At 33.8% G+C, this 16261-nt stretch overlaps 2 protein-coding genes across 2 annotated transcripts in view; one reads left to right on the top strand and one right to left on the bottom strand.

The window, feature by feature from the left end:
- Positions 1-2631: 2631 nt before the first annotated feature.
- Positions 2632-16261, bottom strand: part of LOC101891483 (dual specificity tyrosine-phosphorylation-regulated kinase 2) — a 172527-nt gene continuing 158897 nt past the window's right edge. The window contains exon 9 of the mRNA XM_005188269.4: positions 2632-4803. Within this exon, the coding sequence (XP_005188326.1) occupies positions 3731-4803 (1073 nt within the window). The 3' untranslated portion in view covers positions 2632-3730. The remainder of the gene's footprint in view (positions 4804-16261) is intronic.
- Positions 14391-15915, top strand: LOC101890961 (putative nuclease HARBI1). Its single transcript, XM_020038477.2, has 3 exons — positions 14391-14659; positions 14713-15388; positions 15453-15915. The coding sequence occupies exons 1-3, from the start codon at positions 14604-14606 to the stop codon at positions 15816-15818; spliced, it is 1098 nt and encodes a 365-aa protein (XP_019894036.2). The 5' UTR covers positions 14391-14603; the 3' UTR covers positions 15819-15915.

The raw sequence follows: 16261 nt of genomic DNA, 5'->3' as shown, positions 1-16261 counted from the left end.
ATGAACAAGTGCCTCGTCAAATACAAAATCCATATGGATTATCCAAATTCGTCAGTTCGAAAAAAAATTGCTAAACATAGATCAAGTTGAAGGATATACATTATTTTTGCATCTTCGCCACCCAGTCTCATTTTTTTTTAATATCTACGATATAATAAAATTGGGTGAATACTCGATTCACTCCAGAATTTTGAACTTTTCAACACTTTTTTGTCCTAGTTAAATCAGTTTCTAAAATATGTCATATTGGTCCAGGCTTTCCTTGAAAAGTATTTGAATTCAAAATTTTAATGAATGCTTCCCTCAAATGGAATTGAGTTGAGAATTTCAGCATTTTAACATTGAAGCAGCTTAAAAACTTTAATAAAACATGCATACTATTTTTTCTAAAATAATGTAATATAGTGTTTACCGTTGACAACTTGCTATAGAAATCCAACACAATCAATTTTGCAAAAAAAATGAAAAGAAAACATTGAAATATATTTCCGAACTAAATGTTTGAATACAAATTCAATAATAATATTTTAAGACAATGGTGAATTTTTATTTTCGCATTGAAAGCATATATCGGTTCAAAGCTTTCGTTTTTCTTTAAGGTGAATTTCTATTGGCTATTGGATATGGGATTGTGTATGAATTCCACCATTTCTTAGTTGTGAAATTCACACAAAAGGTCTTTAATGTGGTTTTTTTTCATTTCTACGAAATTTTTGAACCGTGGTAAGTTTCTGTAGAAATTCACCACAGCATTTTTTTCTTAAAACTCATTCAGAAGAACAACTTTAAAATGATACTGCAAGCAAAAATGTCCTTATCATTATTTTAGACAAGTTCAAACTGTGGTGAATTTTCATTTTACGTGCTTTCTTTAAAGTCGAATTTCTATTGTACCATTAATATATGCTAATGTTTTTAACAGGATTCTGTATGAATTCCACCACTTTAAAGTTGTAAAATTCACACAAAAGGTCTCTAATGTGTTTTTTTTTTCATTTCTACGAAATTTTTGAACCGTGGTGAGTTTCTGTAGAAATTCACCACACCAATTTTTTTCTTAAAACTCATTCAGAAAAACGATTTTAAAATGATACTGTACGCAAAAATGCATTTATCATTATTTTAGACAAGCTAAAAGTGAGGTGAATTTCTATTGCACCATTAATATATGCTAATGTTTTAACAGGATTCTGTATGAATTCCACCACTTTAAAGTTGTAAAAAAGGGTTAAATGTATTTATTTTCATTTTACGAAATTCCTGAACCGTGGTGAGTTTCTGTAGAAATTCACCACACCAATTTTTTCTTCAAACCTATTCAGAAGAACGGATTTAAAATTTTACTGTAAGTAAAAATACCCTTATCATCATTTTAGATAAGTTTAAATGTATGAGAATTTTTATTTAATGATTTTGCATGGTTTTTCAATGGTTTCCTTCATTTTAAATGACTAATTTGCTCTTCCAACTTCTATGGCACATATTCCCAGAGTATTAGCTATATAGTACATCTTTGTCTACAAAATATTTTCCAATGATTTCAGATTATCCAAAACAAAAAGTCCACACAGATGATTTTTTTTAAATTTTTTTTGTTCAATTTTTTATAATTAATTTTATTTTTAATAAAAGATAAATTGATTGTTTAAATTTTTTTTGTTTGTGTTTTTTACTGATTTCTTTGTATAATACAATTTATACGTTTAATTTTAATTAATTTTAAATCTTCTATATATATTTATATTATGTATATGGGGTTTTTTGTGTTTACAGACTTATAAAATAATGATAGGAAAAAATATATAATTGTTATAAACTAAGAAAAATATAATTCGAACACTTTGTTGTTGTTGTTTGTTTAATGTGTGTGTGTATGTGTGAGTGATATAATTTTTGTGATGAAAAATTGAGGTTATGTTATTTTTGCTAAAAACTAAAAATTAAATGGAAAAAAGTAAAGCGTAACTGGCAAACATAAAATAGAAATGGAAACGAAGACTTAAGTAAAAATAGTAGGACAGATATTATTTGTCAATTTACAGATTTAAAGTCTAGAGAATATATGTGGGGCATTATAATTTTGGCAAATTGCCCCTAAAAGGTTACGGCATTGCATTGCATGACCTGATGCCTTTGAGTTATTGAAACTCATAAACTGCACATTAATTATTAGTCACTTAAATACTTTGGGGGGAGGTTGTTTTTTATGTTTTTAGATTGGGGGATATACTTGTTTTATGGGCTTGAAATCAATAATTTGACTTATCGGAGCGAAAATCAAATAAAGCCCTGTATTATAATTTTTTTATATATATTTATAATAATTATTGGCAATGAAAATTTGTTTATATATAACTATACTCATTATTAAACATTTATATATGTATTACTGGTCTAGAGGTTTTATAAAACTTGTTCGTTATTTGTGTTATCAACATTATAGACACATTTAAATAGCTACACTTTCTCTTCCTCTCTATATTTTTGTAGAGTTTAATGATCCTTTGTGGTAGCCAAGGGGGGGGGGGGGGGGGGGGGAAATTAAGGGAAACATACATATGTATATAATCACATATTTGATATAAATATGGATGCTATATCTAAATATTTATTTTTATTTTTTTTTATGTATTTGTTTTTGTTGTAACAGGAAGTGGAGGGTGGGGATTTAGTTACGTTAAACATATGTCTGTTAATTTACTTTTAGTATATAAAATCCATTAGAGTTTAATAAAGTTATTACAAACCATTGATTACTGGCTTATGGTAAAAAAGTTTATATGCAAATTCATTGTATGTCTCTCTGTATTCATTAAGTGTGGTGAGAATATTTACTGTAGTTACCATTTATTTATGGTGGCAAAAATTCATCAATACTTTCGATTGGTCCAAAAATGTTTATGTTTCCGCCAATTTTTGAATTTCCATGAAGAAAAAAATTTGTGGTGAATTTAACGAAAATTTCACCACCAATAAAATTTTTCTAATGGCCCAAAAATTCTTCTCATTATTTCAAAAATAATTGGCAGGGTTTTCTTCATCATTATACACAATTTTTGTACCGTGGTGAGTTTCTTCAGAAATTCACCACACCAATTTTTTTTCCGGAAAAATACTCGAAAAATCCTTTTCAAACGCAATACATCAACCAAAATATGCTATTTCCATTTTTAGACCCTTTCAAGCAGTGGTGAATTTTTATTTTCATTATTTCATAATTATTTTCAATTCGTTCCTTTATTGGTTACATTGAGCAATTGGTTTCTCCTACTTTCTACCACTTTCAATTGTAGTTTATATTTCTTTCCTTTTTTTTTTCTTTTTCAATTATTTTAGTTTTTATTATTATATATTTTTTTTTAATTAATTTTATAGATATATATTGATCACTTTCTTTACTTAATTACTAATTATTAATTCTTATAATCTAAAGAAAGAAATTTAAAATTAAAAACTTTTTCTTAAAAACACAGCATTTTGCAACATTTCCTCCATGATTCTGGAAAACTCAATTCATTCATTCATTCATAATCTTTTTGAGACGGACAATCAATCTTTTAGCATTTCTCTCGTTCACTTGCTCTTCCCTTTCCTCTCACGTTTTTGTCTCATCATTGCCATTGGCATTGCCATTGTCCGTGCCCAGTTGCTTCCACTTCTAGCTCCAAAAATCCACCATATTGACTAGTTTGCATTTTTTGAGCTCAAGTTTTGTGGGTCGGGCACGAAGTCAAGCACGTCCAAATATGGCCGACACATCGCCAGTCGATTGAGAATGCGACATATTAATGTTATTGTTCGAGGCCGTTGTATGATGCGAGGAGCCATTCAATTGCGGCACATGATGATTGCCATTGTGATGATTGTGACCCAATGTGGCAATGCCGCCATATTTAATGGACGATGTGGAGCCCACTGTGCCGGTTATCAAGTGTTTACGTGATGCAGATTGGGTGAGGTGTGAGTTACTGTGACCACCCACCAGGGTGCCATTGGAGCCACCCGTGGTGCCATACAGACGATGTAACGAATATTGTTGCACGGATTCGAGATCTGATACCGATGATGTTATCTTGGAACGCACAGCCATTTTTTGCATGCTATTGTACTTATCACCAGCCGATAACTTAATGTCGGGTAAATGACCTGAGGATTGAGCATGGGTGGGATGCAGTGATGAGGAGACATGATGATGGCTACCACTGCCCCCATTGGCAGTTGATGTGGTGGTCATGTGGGGTATGTTTGTGGAGCGTGTGGATTTATTTGTTGTCGTTGTTATGGCAGCATTGCTAACGGTTGTGGTGCTTGTAATGGAGGCCACAACTGGACCACTGCCACTATTTGCTGCCGAGGGTGAGATATCGGCAAAGCTATAACATGACGATTTCTGCGAGGATGAGTTATTCAGACCACCGGTCGATGACGATGTGGACATGCGACACGAACGATGACGGGAAGACGAAGACGGCTGTAAGAATTCATGATGAGCAGCCTCATCGGGTGTCATACGTTCCGCAGGATCCCATTCCAGACAACGATAGAGGAAATTGATAAAATGACGATCTTGACACACCAACACCTGGGATAGAGTTTTGGTGCCCGGCGTACGTTTACGGCCCTTGGAGTTTGTGACACAACGTGGAGCGCCACGCGAATCGAAGAACAGGCGACGTCTGGTCGCTGTGGCAATGAGATCTTTTGGCGGCAGTCCAAGTATTTCCATAATGCAAGCTAGCTGTTCAACTTCATTTTCGCCAGGAAACAAAGGGAAACCAGTGTACAGTTCAGCGAGGATGCAACCTGGAAAAGAGAGAGGGAGGAGAGAAAATTCAGAAATTAAAAATTTGTGTAATGGATAATTTGAAAATATTTAAGGGATGTAATAATGAGGTGGAATGAAGAAATTGCTACATGTGGTGAGTTCAGATAGGGTCGATGTGTGTCTGCGTTCGGCGAAAAATTGTGGAGGGTGTATTAAAACCTTGTGCACGCAAACATTTTGGCCGCAGACCTTGGACCATCGCACTCAGCACGCGCCATACCAAAAATGGTCAAAATGAGATTCCTCGCTTCATTTCCAGCGCACAATGGCCACCAAAATCTGCGGATACCAATCCGCGCTTAGCCGGAAATGGGCCAAAATACCGCAGAGCAACATTTGGGCAGCGTGTGACGGTTTCATTTGCCGTTTGAAGTCCATAATTCGTGCCAAAGGTGACCAATTCGAACAAATCTAAATTTATTCTAAAATTTGATGCAATTTCCGACATTTTTGCTTTCATTCAATGAATTTAAAAAAAAATGTAAATGCTGCAGTTTTTTTATCTCACCCTGTATTTCCCATATTCGGTAAAGATAATTTTCTTTCAGTCTAGCAACAATTTTCTATGTCACATATATCCTTGCTCCTGACGCACAATACCATGGTTTCATTGTACCATTATCATCTACATTACATCTCAATTATGTGTTTCCTTCATACCAGCGAGTCAAGGCGATATTTCCTTGCCGAAGGTCAATTTTCCATGACGCCGAGTACAAAAGCCGCCAATTAACCAGCCAACAACTCTATGCATTAGATTTTATCACAATGATAATTTGTGAAAATTACTAATACACGAACAATGCCAGGGCCTAGGAAATAAGAAGATTTTCCATAGCATGTTTCCCCCCATAACAAAATATGGCAGCATATGTTTATGTATACATATAAATTACAGGATATATTTTTTATTGTTGTTGCAGTTATCAAAATGAGATTTAATACAGGAGAACGAAAATATATGCAAATAAAAGCAGCATTGGAAGTGGGAAGAATATGAATCGAGAGAGACAATATCCTTTTTGGGGGTATTTGATTTGCGGGATACCTTTTTCCTAATTCAGATGGGCGGCAAAGCGTTTGCAACATCAAAAAATGTATTGGATGTCTGTTGTCCCGCATACCCTTACACCATGAAAGTGAGACCAAGGCCTCGCATTATCCTTGTTTGGCCACAATATTTGCATAGATTAATTACGCACGTGCGTGTTAATGTAAGGATGCTTTCCTTTCCCATACCCTGCCTACTCTAGCTAAATTCACAACATTTGTAAGCGGAAATTGTCATGGGATATTTATGTAGATTTTTTTTCTCCTATTTCAAAGTAAATGGTCTAGAAATTGAAGACGGAATGAAAGAAGAGAGACAGAGGGAGGGAGAAAAAAAGATACATAAAATACCATAGAGCCTTTGAGGCAAAAACAAACAAGGAAATCTTGTAAAAAGGACAAATTATAAGAAATGGAAAAATGGAGAACCCTTGGCTTTATGTAAATGAAAACAAAAATAGCAAAGGAAAGCGAAGTTAAGTGAAAATGCATTGACCACAAAAATGATGAGTAAGACAAAAACACCCAAGATCGACAGAAGACTTTTAGAAAATCGATATGAAATCTAATGTTTTTTTTTTTGATAGTCCACAAAGTGGGCGACAATTTCTACGAAATATGTCAAGATTAGACTATCTGAAACCATTCAGTCCATGTGTGGCAGTTTTAAGCAGGGTGTAGCTTTTAATATTCGGAATAGGGGTTTGAAATATTTAAAAATGGCCAGTTGAATCTAAGACAGATAGGTCTATGTTTAGAAAATATAAGTGGAATATTTGTATAAAAGGTGTAATGTAGGTTTACTGGTTAATGTTGTTCCCAAATAAGAATCGCTGCCTTAATAAAATAAATTTGGGTGATTTTCTAATTTTTTTTTTGGCCAAATAGAAAATCTCTCGTCTAATTAGTCGTGGTTGGTCATATCCACTTCTTAATGGAAAAATGGCTTAAATTCGATTTGTATAACATATTTCTAAAATTTTCTTCATGGTGAGTTACTTAAAAAATTAGTCTGAATCGATTTCAAAAATTTTTTAAGTGTGTTGAGTTTTTCAAAAATTCACCACACCTTATATTTACACGGCAATTGTTTTAAAATAGTTTTTAAACATTGTATATAATGCATTATATATTAATTCTCCTTTATTTTAAGATTTTTGCCGATATTTTCGATATTAAATTTATTTTTCATTAACTCGACAAACTCGGTCCTGAAGTCCGGCGATTTTTTACTATGTAAAAAGTTGGTCCTGAAGTCGGTGGATTTTTTTTCTATTGAAAAAACTAGGTCCTGACGTCCTGTAGAAAAAACTTGGTCCTGACGCCCGGCGATTTTTTTTCTATAGAAAAAATCTGGTCCTGATGTCCGGCGATTTTTTTTTTCTATAGAAAAAAAACCTGGTCCTGACGTCCGCTGAATTTTTTTCTATAGAAAAAAACTTGGTCCTGACGTCCGCTGAATTGTTTTCTATAGAAAAAACTTGGTCTTGACGTCCGCTGAATTTTTTTCTATAGAAAAAACTTGGTCCTGATATCTGCTAAATTTTTTTTCTATAGAAAAAACTTGGTCCTGACGACCGGCGAATTTTTTTCTATAGAAAAAACTTGGTCCTGACGACCGGCGAATTTTTTTCTATAGAAAAAACTTGGTCCTGACGACCGGCGAATTTTTTTCTATAGAAAAAACTTGGTCCTGACGACCGGCGAATTTTTTTCTATAGAAAAAACTTGGTCCTGACGTCCTGGGAATTTTTTTCCATAGAAAAAACTTGGTCCTCATGACCTCCGATTTTTTTTCTGTAGAAAACACTTGGTCCTATTGACGTCCGATTTTTTTGTATAAAAAAATTGTCCTGAATTTCTGTAATTTTTTTATAAAAAAAAATAGCCCTGACGTCCTGTGAATTTTTTTTCTCTAGAAAAAACTTAATACTGACTTCTTGCGAATTTTTTTTTTATGGAAAAATCTTGGTCCTGATGTCCGGCGAAATTTTTTCTATAGAAAAAACGTGATCCTTATGTACCGCGATTTTTTTTCTATAGAAAAAACTTGATGCTGATGTCCGGCGAATTTTTTCTATAGAAAAAACTTGATGCTGATGTCCGGCGAATTTTTTTCTATAGAAAAATTATATTTATTTATATAGAAAAAAATTCACAATTCGCCGGGCTTCAGGACTTAGTTTTTTCTATAGAAAAATAAAATTCATAGAATAAAATTCTATGTCGATTTAGCGATGTCCGTCTGTCGGTAGAACGAACGAAACGAAATGAAGTAAGTGGATAAAATTTTCCTCAAATGTGTATTATGTCTGCAGGACTTTTGGTATGGAAAATGGGCCATGTAGGTCCACATTTTAGTATAGCCCCTCATATAATTGTACCTTCCTATTTTCGGCATTTTGGTGATTAGGTACTTGAAGTTCGTAATGGATACAATAGCCTATAACAGAAAATTGTCTGTGCAGGTCCACGTCATCGTATAGCCCCTAATATAACGGCTATATATAGTATAGCCCCCCTATAACGATTCGCATTTAAATGTTGGAATGGCTTATGACAAAAGCTGCTTATGCAGGTCCACGTCGTCGTATAGACCCTAATATAACGGCTATATTCGGTATTTTTTAGATTTTCAAAGAATTTTTAACGGATTTTATTTTTTTCAAAATTGCCAAATTGGTACCTAATGTTGGGGGGCACTCAAAGTTCGGCCCGGCCGAATTTACAGCTTCTTTACTTTTTACCATACCATATTTATAGCTTTAAATGTAAGCACGATGGCTGTATAGTCATTTTTAATAAAAATCCAAGTGTGGTGAGTTTCTTCAGAAATTCACCACACCTGAATTTTTTCGGAAAATTGTTTCAAAAAACATTTTAAAATATTCCCCCATATGCCTTATGAAGTTTTACAACAGTTTGGTGTTTGCATTTATTTACACAATGTATTATAAAGTTATAAATTTATGGCTTCTTACATTTGCCCTTTCCTTATTAAATAATTATGCAGAATTTCTGTCATATTCAACCTGTAATTTAATTAAATTTCCATTTGAACGAAATAATATCCTGCAGATGTACTACCTCTGCCATTACTACTCTACTGCATTATTTTCCATGTTGTGTGGTTTCCAACCAAAAAAAAGAACACTTGTCTAATGACCAATCACATTGCGATTTTCATTCGAATCCGTATAAGGATATTCTTTATTATGATGACGTCGAGTCTGCTTTTGTTTAAATAATTGGCGTTTAGTCAAGGATTCTGTGTATATTCCACTTTTTCGGGGGTGGGGTATGGCAAATGGGTTTATGATGGTCGCCGCAATATACTCTTGAGTATTTTTAATTTTTAGCTGGTCATTTGCAAAAATGCCTGGCTGTGTTGGGCCAACTAAATCATTGGCTCAAAAAAATGTATGTTCTCAAAAATCAAAAACCCATATAAATGTATGTTTGTGGTTTGTTGCAATATCAAAACAAAAAAGGTCAAGGTCAATGCAGACTGCTGGAAATTAGAAAAGTGAAAAACCATGCAGTCATTCTTGTTTCCTTGCAGATTGCTCTTGGAGAAATGAATAATTTGCAATTGAAAGAGTAGAAAATGCTTGTAATAATTAGAAGCTTGTTTTTTCTCTAATTGCAACGATAATGATTTGAAAATTGCTAGGACGAAGCAAAGCAAGGGGAATTAAAATCAACGTTGATTAACAGGAAAGACAAAATGCAATTCATTAGGTTTTTTATTGCAAACATGACATTCAATTGACCATTTGTTAAAAAAAGGTAGAAAACAAGGACATGGGATGCCTTAGTAAAAATATTACAGAGATATACAGGATGAGATGAAAAAACTGCATCCAACTTAAGATTGCTCTCATTTCTAAGCCACTCGTTTGACAGCTGTTAAAATTATTCCAGTGACAGCTCATTATATTGTTTACAAGCGTACAAAAGCATTTTCCTGAGAATTTTCCAGAAAAAAAGTTATTCGTGATGGAATCCGAGCATGATCGTGCGATTTCTTTATATTTGGCTGAAAAATGACAAGTGGCTATGGTTAGAGCAGTCCAGCATTTAAATGTAAATAAATCTTTTGTGTCTCTTGGACGGGAGAAGACAGCAACAACAGCAGGAATGGTTCGAAAAGTAAAGAAGCGACTTGATCGAAACCCGTGTCGCAGTGGCCGAAAAATGACTCGTGAACTGAACATATCGCAATATTCCATTCGGCAAATATTGAAAAATGAGCTCGGGGTAAAGCCATTGAAATCCTAAAAAGTACACCACAACAGAAACAACAGAAAAGAGGTGAGCTGAAAATGTGCACCTTCGGTTGGCCACCAGAACTCAAGCGCCGGCCATGGTGATAGTGTGAGCCGCCATAACAGCCGATGGTCAATCTTAGCTAATATTAATCGACCGTGGCATAAGAATAAATGCCTAATGTTATCGCGAAAATATTACGGAGGGTGTATTAAAGCCATGGGCACGCAAACATTTTGGCCGAAGACCTAGGACATTCCCACAAGACTGAGCACCGTCGTATTTAGCACGCGCCATCAAAGAATGATTACAAAATGAGGTACCTCGCTTCATTTCCAGCAAACAATGGATACCAAAATCTCCGGATACCAAACCTATCCGGACTATTGTGTCAGGAGTATTTTGGAAAAAAAAATACCAAAGTGTCGATCACCTCAAGCAAGCGCTTCGCCGGGTATGGGCCAAAATACCTCAGAGCAATATTCGGGCAGCGTGGTATTCGTTGGCCGTTTAAAGGCCATAATTCGTGCTAAAGGTGAACAATTCGAACAAATCAAAATTTATTCTAGAATTTGATGCTATTCTCGACATTTTTTTTGCTTTCACTCAATAAAAATTAAAAAAAAAATTTAAAATTATGGCGTTTGACTTTGCTGCAGTTTTTTTATCTCACCCTGTATATCAAGTCAAGAACCTCTTCGAAAAAATCTACGTATCTGAAATGCGCCTCAACTTTCATGACCCTCTTAAGAATTTTTACATATCTCTACAATAATAGAAATTCTCATTTAATTTTTTCATCTTTTAATTAACAATAAAACTATCAACTAAAAGATAATAAATATAAAAATTACCATTTCATTTAAATAAAAAATTAAGGACTTATCTCACTTGCTGCTGCTGCTGCTGCACAGCTTATCATTAGCAATATTAATAATAATTATTTCCTCTTAAACGCCTTGGCAAATACATATTTATGTCATCATTGAAATCCCTCATGGTGAAAGGATAAGAGGAAAAGTGGGAAAAAAATGGGAGGTGGAAACTGCAAAAGTGTTGAGGCAAGAAATGAATTCAGACTAATGAAAAGTCACACATATCGAGATTAGCTGTCATGTGAGTGCATGTATTTGCATGGATATATCTATACATATATATATGACATATGGAAATATGTGCAAATAAATGCAATGATATATAATATTTTGTATATTGGGGTGCAACGACGTAGACAGAAATGGAAAAAAGTCATTCATGTCCTATAAGATATAATATGATCCTTTTCATAAAAGATGTGAAAAAATGTCGGCAAATTAAAAACAAGTAGGGGAGGTATTGTGTCGTTCCCCCTTTCAATATAGTGGCTATAGGACTTTTATAAGAATCTAAGTGTCGAAAAACGTGAATAAATCCAAACAATCCAATCTCCAAAAAATATGATCTCCTGACGTATACTATTTCCCATTGGACCATAGATCTGTGAATTTTTTAACCATTAAATCAAAAAACCGCAGAATTTTGAAAAATAGTCAAATTTTCTTTACTTCTTTTAAAATTTAATTATCTGAAATCCACCCTAATATCCTTTGGCTAAAAGGATGTGCTATTTGTTTTTTTGCAAAAACACAAAACTTTCTTTCTGTGTACACAGCATATGTGCATTCATCATGTGGCTATGTATTTTCTTCCGGAACGAGATATAAATGTACATATGTTTGTGTACATTTTTAATTAAAAATATGCATCAGACAAAATGTTACTAATTTGTAGATGTAACAAATTTGCAAAACATACAAACAAAACCATGTACATATTAGTAGTTACAGTGGGAGTTAAAAGAAAACGCGTTTTTAGAAGGGGTTTCAAGGAGAGAAGGAGGTCAAGAAGAAGAAGGCCACAAGGTTCTTTTCTTATTAATAGGGAACATGTCCAAAAATCCTATAAAATATGAAAAAAAAATCCGATTTTATACCATTCACAATACAGAGTATCTATGTCGATATAGATTTTATGTCGACTTAGCCATGTCTGTCCGTCTGCCAGCCTGTGAAAATCACTCTAGCTACCGAACAAAATGAAGCAGATTGATAAAATTTTGTTGAGATGTATTTTAAGTCCGCAAAATTTTTGGCCCACATTTTGGTATATGTATGCCCCATATAACTATACCGCCAGATTTAACAAAAAAAAGGAGTAAAAGTTGAGGATGGATGTCAAATATTGTTCCATGGAAAAACTCCCCATCTCACAACGACTTAATTAAGTAAGGTTTCTTAAAAAAAAGTCTGAAGATATTTAACAAGGAGTAGTTCCAAAGGACTAATATACAAAAGAATGAATTCCAAAAATGATTCCAAGATCAAGAAGAGTCATTTGATATTCGACAGATAGGAGGACCTTTTTTTAAGAGTGCCATAAGGTATTGTTAAGGTATTATTTTCCTTGATTCCACTATGTAGATCATTAAGTGTTATTGGAAATTAAGATCGGTAGGGAAGAATAAAATAAAATCGGATTGAAAACGATAGGGCAAAATAAACTGATGCTTTTCTTGTAGAAAAAGTCGAAAGAAAGAATGCGCGGATGTTATTTTCATTGAAGACCTCAAGGTATGACGAAAAATATTATACCATAATAATTTTTGAGTTCAGATTTACTCGTTTTTTCCGGGATAGCTTGAAGAGAATCAGTTTTACATAAGGTTAACTCTCTGCTCTTTTGTTATAAGTGAGAGCTATAGAGGTCGTATATGCCCGAATCCAAGCGAATTTCACTGACACTTGAAAACGAGCAAAACATATTAGCTCTTATTCGAGTAACATTGACCAAGAGTTCGAACTGGATTTCCTTTTTTCAATCGCAGGAATTCTCCCACTTGAGTTGGAGGTATTCTCATTCTCTACTCGGATTCGAAATTTATTTTCTTAGCTTTCTTTTTAATACCTTATCTAAGAATATGTGAAGAAGTAAAACTGAAATATAAAAGCCGTTTCCCACATGATTTTTGTGAATTTCATATTCATTTGGAAAGAACTTCCATTCGTTACTCGTTTTTATCTGGGAAAGCTTGAAGAGAATGAGCTTTACACCAGGTTAACTCGCAGCTCTTTTGTTATAAGTGAGAAAGAGAGAGGCCAGATATGCTCGATTTCAAGTCATTTTTACTCACACAGCACAGCATACTGGTTTTTATTCAAATGACATAGACCAAGAGAGTATACTTGAGTTCCTTTTTTCACTCACAGGAGTACTCCCGCTCTAATTTGAGCTAGTCTCACTCTTTACTCGGATTCGATTTAGCATTTCTTGTTCTATTTTAATTACTTTATCTGGGAATGTATGAAGAAGTAAAGTTGAAGTATTGATTCCGTTTTTCTTAATTTCGTATACATTTAGATTGAACTTCCACTCGTGGGACTACCTTACTCTTAATTAAGTAAGGCTATATGAGTTTTCTAAAGAAAAATTCCCTAAAATTGGGTTTTCAAAACGGCGGACAATGGGCTAGGGCCTAAATATATAACAGTTGCATTTCTGACGAGAAATATAAAAACAGAAGGATAGATGGCGCTTTTCACATTGCAAATTTCATAGATTTAGAACGAATTACCAGTCGTCGAGCTAAAACCTTTTTACTCGCAGAGTATCCAAAATAGGGAATATTTCATATTTGGATTTCGGAAGAGAAACAATTATATTGAAACATAGATGGCGCTTCCAATATTTTTATTTCATGGCTTTTAAGAAAGAATTTCCGTTCGTAGGATAATCTGTAAAATCTTCAAGATATTTCAATGTTGGTGGTATCGTTACTAGAAGCCATACTAAATAATTAACCTTTCTTGAACAAGAGAAGGGAGCTTTAAAAAAAGATGCCAGTAGACTGAGGCAATAAAACTAAAGCATAGATGGTGCTTTTCACATTGGCAATTTTATATACTTTAACTCTAATTACCAATCGTCGATTGGTATAAAGTTACCAAAATAGTGGACAGTGGGTCAGGGCCTTAAAAATGTCTAAAATTTGCACTTTCAAGGGGTAAAAATAATACCGATAGATGGCGCTTTCATCATTTTAATTAAGTAGCTACACAGAATGATCTGGGTGGTATCATATATGGGAACCATAAAGGATAATGCACTATTATTGAACAATTTTGGCGAGGAGAGTTTATTTCCATAGAGTTTCCAAAATGGAGACCAGGGGGTCAATTCTGGTTCTATGAAAATAGGAAATGAGAAAATTATTTTGAATTTCGTTTTCATAACAACTTTTCATAATTCGTTTTCATAAAAACATATTTTCCGATTCTGATTCATTTTGTGAAAACAATGTTTCAATTCCGTGTCGCAATGAAACTTTTGTAACTATGTTATTGAAATAATTGTAAAGTTGACGTTCATATGTTAACAGGAAAAAAATAATATTGTCGTAAAATCAAACAATATACGATAAAAAATGTCAAGTTCCATTATATTATATTATATATCGCAAAGACATAGAATAGAACAAAGGTTAGTACAATTATCTAAAAAAGTTAACATGAAATTAATATAAAATTGTTTAGGAACTCGCTTCGAATTCTTAGACGCAGTCTTCGGGATCACCACAATCCATTTGAAATAGCCACAGAGGAGAGCTTTTTTGAGTTGTATAGGATGCCGAAGCATTTGTGTTTGGAACTCATCGAAGAATTGAAGCCATTTTTGCCGAAATCAAGAAGAGTCCATGCAATTCCATGCCATCTAATAGTACTAAGTTCATTACGTTTTTTTGCTACTGGTAGCTTTCAACGAAGTGTAGGACAAGATAATTTATCCGCTTTATCTCAAACATCCGTAAGCAGATGTGTAACTATGGTTGCTAAAGCTTTGAACAATATTTCACACAATTATATAATATTTCCCAAACAAGAAGATTTCCCAGGACTTAAAATAAAGTTTATGGAGAAATATCAATTTCCAGGGATTATAGGAGTAATTGACGGCACTCATATTAAAATGTCTGCTCCAAGGCGTGAAATTGAGCATATATATTACTGTCGAAAAGGAGGACATTCAAAGAATGTGATGATTATATGCGATTCAAATTATATTATTTTGGCAGCTAACGCACGATTTGGTGGTACAGCACATGATTCTTATGTTTGGAGAAGTTCCCAAGCTTGCAGAAGACTGGAAGATTTATATACTGGAGGAGATCGTAATTATTGGCTTTTAGGAGATAGTGGTTACCCATTGCAGGTAAAATATACGAACGTATTATGTGTAGAGATAATAAAGTGTATTCGTTTAATTTACCAAATAGCCGTGGTTGATGACTCCTATACTTTCAACGTGCAATACATCCGAAGAGCGCTATAACATCGCGCACAAATCGACACGAGCTTTAGTAGAAAGATGTATTGGTATACTAAAATCAAGATTTCGATGCTTATCAAAAGAAAGGACACTTTACTATAGTCCACCAAAAGCAGGTCTGATAATAAACGCCTGTTTGGTCCTGCATAATTTTTTAGTTCGGAAAAAGATACCGCATCCGGAAATAATATCAGAGGAAATGAATGACAATGGGGAACAAACAAATGCAACTGCGGATATTTCATGCCGAAATATATCAAGTATTGCAAAAAGGCAACGTTCCGAGATAGTTGAAAACGTATTTGCTCAATAGATAAGAATAGATTGAAAAATCAATACAATCATTAAAAAAACAAGTGAAAAAGCAGTTGAATACCGTCCACCATTTGGAAAGAATTTAAAAATTCTCAAAAAAAAAAACAAAAAACTGAATAAAAAGGCAAAATCCGTTACAAAATTTTTTAATATCTTAAAAATACTATACGAAGACTTGGATCTAAAATTCTGTCTGTACCTATAACGAAGTGTGGGCTTTACCTATACGTGGGCCTACATAACAAATATTCAATATCAAAAGTCCTGCAGACCAAACACACATTTGAATAAAATTGTATCAATCTACTTCAATTCGTTTGGACGCTAGGGTGATTTCCACGGACAGACAACTTTTATCCACACCTTGCTGATTTGTGTCAAGCTCGTTTCCAAAACAGTTTAAGAATAATCGACATCATTTTTAGTAATGGCTAGAATTTA

This window comes from Musca domestica, unplaced genomic scaffold, assembly GCF_030504385.1.
Source record: "Musca domestica strain aabys unplaced genomic scaffold, Musca_domestica.polishedcontigs.V.1.1 32, whole genome shotgun sequence".
Lineage (NCBI taxonomy): Eukaryota > Metazoa > Arthropoda > Insecta > Diptera > Muscidae > Musca > Musca domestica.
Note: the sequence above shows the minus strand (reverse complement) of the source record. Positions and strands in the feature narration are given on the sequence as shown.